The sequence below is a fragment of the Pelobates fuscus genome, chromosome 5, assembly GCF_036172605.1.
Source record: "Pelobates fuscus isolate aPelFus1 chromosome 5, aPelFus1.pri, whole genome shotgun sequence".
Lineage (NCBI taxonomy): Eukaryota > Metazoa > Chordata > Amphibia > Anura > Pelobatidae > Pelobates > Pelobates fuscus.
This window is the reverse complement of record NC_086321.1, coordinates 154215305-154221304: the sequence shown is the minus strand read 5'-3', so window position 1 is coordinate 154221304 and position 6000 is coordinate 154215305. Positions and strand designations below refer to the sequence as shown.

The 6000-nt window shown below is 43.0% G+C and overlaps 1 protein-coding gene across 2 annotated transcripts in view; it reads right to left on the bottom strand.

Moving 5' to 3' along the window:
* Nucleotides 1-303: 303 nt before the first annotated feature.
* The window catches only part of PRR14L (proline rich 14 like), a 41075-nt gene continuing 35378 nt past the window's right edge, over nt 304-6000 (bottom strand). For both annotated transcript variants that reach the window (XM_063454543.1, XM_063454544.1), the window contains one exon: nt 304-2426. In XM_063454543.1, the coding sequence (XP_063310613.1) occupies nt 2132-2426 (295 nt within the window). In that variant the 3' untranslated portion in view covers nt 304-2131. The remainder of the gene's footprint in view (nt 2427-6000) is intronic.

The window sequence follows — 6000 nt, the reverse complement described above, 5'->3', positions numbered from 1 at the left end:
AAAAAAGTCAATTGCAGCAAAAAACAAAAACAAAAAAAAAAAACTCTGCACACCACGGTCGACAAACATTCTACTGGGCATGTGCGGCGCTATGAAATGACGCACAAAGATCTCACGAGATAATGGAGAAGGGACAGGACAGAGAGCGAGTATTTAAGTGAAAAAGCAAGTGGATGTTACGCAAGCTCCATCCTTTTCTCACATTTGTCAAGCGTAGAAAAAATACATATGACAAAACCCTTACTTTGTCTTATAATAGAAATAGATCAGAAATTAAAAAGATCATCTACAAATGAACACACATGAGCAATTGGCATTTATTATAACTTCATAAATTAAAAACAAACAAATTATCTCAAATTAACAGAAAGCGCATGATCCAGAATACACATGGCACACCACTCTTATCACTCTACCACACACAGATCACTTAAGGCTTCACTACGTCAGCGGGAGCAGAGCAAGGAGGAATGTCACTGTACACCAGACAGGAGAAACTTTAGAATGTAGAAGGAGAGAAGCTATCTGCACCTCAGCTGTTTTTTCCCCACCACTGTTAATGCTCCAGTCACCGTATGTACAGTAACACTGGAATCATACAGCAAGGAAGCGAGCAATAAACAAACATTCTATTAGATACACTGCATGAGGAGCTTAATGGGACACTCCAGGCAGCAAAACTGATAGAGTCATGCAAATAATCATGCAGACTTGTTTGCATCATGACAGATTCAGTCAAAGACAAAAACCAACAACCTTCTACCACCCTCAAACAACTATGTAACTCTTCCCTCATAGTTCTCCATTTTTTCCAACAATATACGCTGAGGTTATTGTGAGATTGTTGGAAGAGTGCAGCAGTAATGTTTTAAAATGCACAATTTATTTTTTTCGTAAAACATAAATAGAAACAAAATCTTGCCTGCAGGGAACTGCAACAAGAATATAAGCCCTGTTGGCTGTACTGATCCTGTGCAAACAACTCAGTGCTTCGAAAAGTTTCAATGATGCAATCGGGTTTTTGGGTCCCTTTGTAACCTATGTGGGCTTCAGAATAAGCTGCAGGTGAGCTTTTTAGGGGATTTTAAAATCCGCGTTTGGTTAACATACTAAAAGGTGGTAAAATCCACCCCTGGAGTGTTCCTTTAACTGTACTTAAATCCATAGAGAGAATACAGTACATTTCACCCCTTATAAGATAAACCTTTCAAAAAATGTAATTTAGCTTTTTACTGCAACAAAAATCCATGATCAACCTAGGGTGCCAAAATCCGGAAACCATGGCCTCCTCTGCTCGTACCAAGGCCTACCACGGTATCTCTGAAATGTGAATATGGTGAGAAGCCAGTTATTGGTTAATATTCAACTGGCAGTATTATATGCATAATTTCTCCATGGCATGGAAGTATTAGGGTATTATTAAATAGAGTAGACGTGGCCTGGTGTGATAATACCAACTACTCTCATAACAAAATCATAAAACTCTTAACAGGGCCTGGGACCCACAACTTTGTGTACATTAAGCCAAAGGAGTGAAGGCCTACTTTTATTTGCATACAAAAACTATTATTTACTTGATTACAATAACTAACAGGGTTATGAAAAAAGTGAACTTTACCATTTAAAACTACGTATAGACATATTTAAAGAAGTGCCTTAATGCTCTTCATCAATTCCCAGTGCAGGAGGTTAAAATGTGAAATAGTAGATCATCCAAAAAGTGTGGAACCAGAGCAAAGATGGAAATTGCAGAGAGCTCTACAGTGAAAGTAAAAGTCCAAAAACAATGGTGCTCCAGTTTCATAATGCGATTCTCAATGCCTAGGACATTGTAATTAATGATAAGGACATATTAGAGGACATGTGGTGTCTCCAATGTCCAGAACATTAGGCTAGTAGATTGCTCAAACATGGATATTTTACTTTGAGCATACTTTAATGGCAGAACAAAACTATCCTCGATAACTGCACTTTGGATTCCCATTTAGCTGTATGGGGCAATTCATGATACCCGTAAAACCATAGAAGGCAAGATAATGACCAACAAAGCACTCATCCCTTCACAAACTAAACTTCTCTTCAATAAAACCATATTAAATTGGAGGGTTGGAAAGGTTTTGGTTTATCAATTTCAACTCTGTATCTCAGCAGCCTTTGAGGTTCTTTCTACAGCTTCTTCCTCCAACAGGAAGTTCTCCAGATCCATCAATTTTTTGACTAGTAGTGCATCTAGTTGCTGAACCTCCTCCATTGCAGCTTTCCGCCCACGCTTGAAGCCTGTAACAATTTTCGTTTTACCCCTTGCACGCTTTAGCTTGGGCACTGTGCAATCACGAAATTCCAAGATGCGCTTTCTCTTCTGCTGAGAGATGGAGACTAAAATCCCATTCTTCTCTTTGGGCTCTTCAAATATAGTTTCCAGACTACTGCAAAACAAGACAAAGCGACTCAATAAATCCATGATAAATATAGATAAATGAAACACATACATAAAGATAGAGATTATATACACACACATACATATTGCCACTAGGTAATTCACTATTGTGTTTGGAAAAGCATATATTTCCCATATGTATCTAGAGAATCACATATCCACACACTGGGTAACAACCATTTTCTAAGAGGACTCAACAACTAAAGAGTATTTAATGCTTACAATATCCAACATATTACTTTGCCTGTATTTTGGTTTATAAAAGCCATCCCAATCTATATTGTTCCATATATCAAATTGCACTTACATCATGCATTTTTCTTCTCACTGCAAACAAGTTAACATCTTAATAACATGACAAGAGATGAAATGGCTTTTTGGTAGTGTGTAAAAGTGTAATCTATGCAACCGATCAGAAAAGGGTAGCAGCTCTGTTAAGATGCAGTGCTAAGGCAGAACAAGGCATGTAAAAGCGGCACTGTCATGGCCGAATCACGTTTTTTTTTTTACCCCCCTCCCGACTCCACTACATGTAACTGACCCCTTAGTCACCCCATAATGCCCCTAAGCCCCCCAATAGTACCTATTTTTGTAACTTTATTTTCTGCCCCGATCTATATTCAGGGCACCACCATCTTTGTGTGGGTAGAGGAACTCCATGGGGGACACGTCATCTGCCCACACTAGATAGACTGAGATTCCCGCACATGCCCAGTTAATAAAGATAATGAGGGGACGGACGGACCTACTGTCCTTCCCCCCCCCCCGCACGGTGGGTGGGGCCAAAAAGGACAATGAGGGGGACAGACGGACGGACCGACCTACTGTCCACCCCCCTGGCCCCCACTCCAATGAGGGGGGCTACTGTCCCCCCCTCAGCCCCCACCCCTGGGCGGTGGGTGGAGGCCATAAAGATAATGAGAGGGTCCTACTGTCCTCCCCCCCGGCCTCAACCCCTGCGTGGTGGGTGGGGGCCATAAATCACAATTGGGGGGGGCCTACTGTCCTCCCTCCCGGCCCCCATCCATGGGCGGCGGGTGGGGGCCCTAAGACAAATTCCCCCCCCCCCTTTTAAAAGGTGACTAGGGGTCTCCAAGCCCCTGGTCACCCCCCCCCCCCCACCCAAATAAAAACTATCCCCTACCTACCCCCCTCACCCTAAAAATAGTGAGGGGGGAATAAAATAACTAACCTGTAAATAAAAATAAAAACTTGCCATTTGAGGTCTTCTAAAATCTTGATATTTCAGCCCAAAAAAAAAAAAGAAAAAAAAAAAAAATTATTTCCCGAACTTAAAATAAATTAAAAAACCTGAGCGCAAAAAAAAAAAAAAAAAAAAAAAAAAAAACCCCGACTATAAAGAAAAAAACCTGACGCTAAATAAATTAATCCATCTTCACCCATGGAGGGCTCTGTGCAGACTGAGCTCTGCAGGGCAGGGGAAGGCTTATAAAGCCTTGCCCTACCCTGCAATTAGGCTAAGAACACTCTGATTGGTTGGTTTAAGCCAGAGTGCTCTTTGTCATTTTACACAGCGTGGGAAAGTTCTCTGGAATTTTCCCACGCTGTGTAATTTGACTCATAACACTGATTGGTGGGCTTGGAATCTAGCCAATCACAGTGCTCTGTGTCATTTTACCCAGCGTGGGAAAGCTCTTTGGAACTTTCTCACGCTGTGTAAAATGACAGAGCACTCTGATTGGATGGTTCTTAGCCTAATTGCAGTGCGGGGCAAGGCTTTATAAGCCTTCCCGCACCCTGCAGAGCTCAGTCTGCGCGGAGCCCTCCATGGGTGAAGATTTTTTTTTTTTTCGCTCTGATTTTTTTTTTTTTTTAAAGATTCTTTATTTTTCATTTTCAAGGTACAAGAAAACAGTTGTACAGAAGGAAGAAAAAACAATTGGGTTAGTGGGAGGGTAATAACATGGTGGTAATGTAACAGTTTGGTTAGGTTGGGTTGTGGCATCATGGCGAATGGGGTTGTTTCTTTTGGTAATGCCTTCTGTTTGCGGGCCGTATTTGGTGGAGGTCTTGTGGCTCTGTTAGGTGTTGTGAGCGTGGTAGGTTGGGCCTTCCTCCAGGTGGATGGGTCAGGTTGGGGTGTTGTGCCCCATGTCAGGTATGCGGACGGCTTGGCTAGTTTGTTAGTTTATGGTTGTGGCATAGTTGGCGGGTTTTGTGTGCCAGTGGGGGGGTATGAGGTGGTTTGGTGCTGTTAATTGTTTATAGTGGGTGTGGTGGATTGGGGGGATGAGGTTTTCGGGGGGGTTCTTGCTGTCCTCCCGGGGTCTCCTCCGGGTCCCGGTTGGGTGATTTGGGTGGGTGGTGGGGTTCGTGTTGGTTATCTTAACGGTGTTTGCTGATCAGTGGAGAGAGTGTGAATTGTAATGGTTTTTACCATGGTGGGGCGGTGGGGTTCTCGAGCCATGGGTCCCAGATTTTGTGGAAGGATTTCGGGGTATCATGTATTTGTGCTGTTAGTTTGTCCATGTCTATGTTGTCCGTTTTTATGGAAATTCAAATACATTTTATGGAGTATTTGGTTGTGGGTAGGTATGTGTGGGGTGGACCATGTTTCCGCTATTGCTCTGCGGGTGGCTAAGGCTATTCTAGCTATTAATTTGTTTTCGTTGCGGGTGAAAGCGTCGATGGGTTTAGAGAGCAAGAGCGCCCATGGGTACAGGTCTGCAGAGGAGTTTGGTTAGGAGGTTTGTGATGGATGTCCATAGGGGGATGAGCTTGGGGCAGGTCCACCAGCAGTGGAGGAAGGTGCCTGTATCCCCGCATAGTTTCCAGCAGAGGTTTGAGGGGGATCATTTCATGGCCCTCAGGCGGTGGGGTGTGAGGTACCACCTGAAGAGCATTTTATAAGCCTGTTCCTTGTGGGTGACGCAAATTGAAATGGATTTGGTGGTCGCCCATATGTCAGCCCAATCTGTGGGTTCCTCTGGGGGTCCTAAGTCTTTTTCCCATGCAGAGATGTATGGGAGTGTGACCTGGGTGTGGTGAGTTGTTAGTGTTAGGTATAGTTCGGATATTTGGCTTTTACGAGATGGTGCGCGGAGGCTTGTTTTTTCGAATTGCGTGAGGGTCGATGTGGCTGCCAGTTGATGCAAAGCTGCGGAGCTGTAGGTAGCGAAAGTAGTCGAATGTCGTCAGAGAGTCGGGGTTGGGTATGTTACATAGTTACATAGTTACATACTTAGATAGCTGAAAAGAGACTTGCGTCCATCAAGTTCAGCCTTCCTCACACCTGTTTTTTGCTGTTGATCCAAAAGGCAAAAAAAAACAAAAAACAAAAAAAAAACCCCAGTTTGAAGCACAATTTTGCAACAAGCTAGGACAAAAAATTCCTTCTTGACCCCAGAATGGCAGTCAGATTTATCCTTGAATCAAGCAGTTATTACCCTAGATTATATCCTTGAATATTCTGTCTTTGCAAGTATGCATCTAGTAGCTGTTTGAACATCTGTATGGACTCTGACAAAACCACTTCTCCAGGCAGAGAATTCCACATCCTGATTGTTCTTACAGTAAAAAAAAAACCTTTCCTTTGCCTTAGA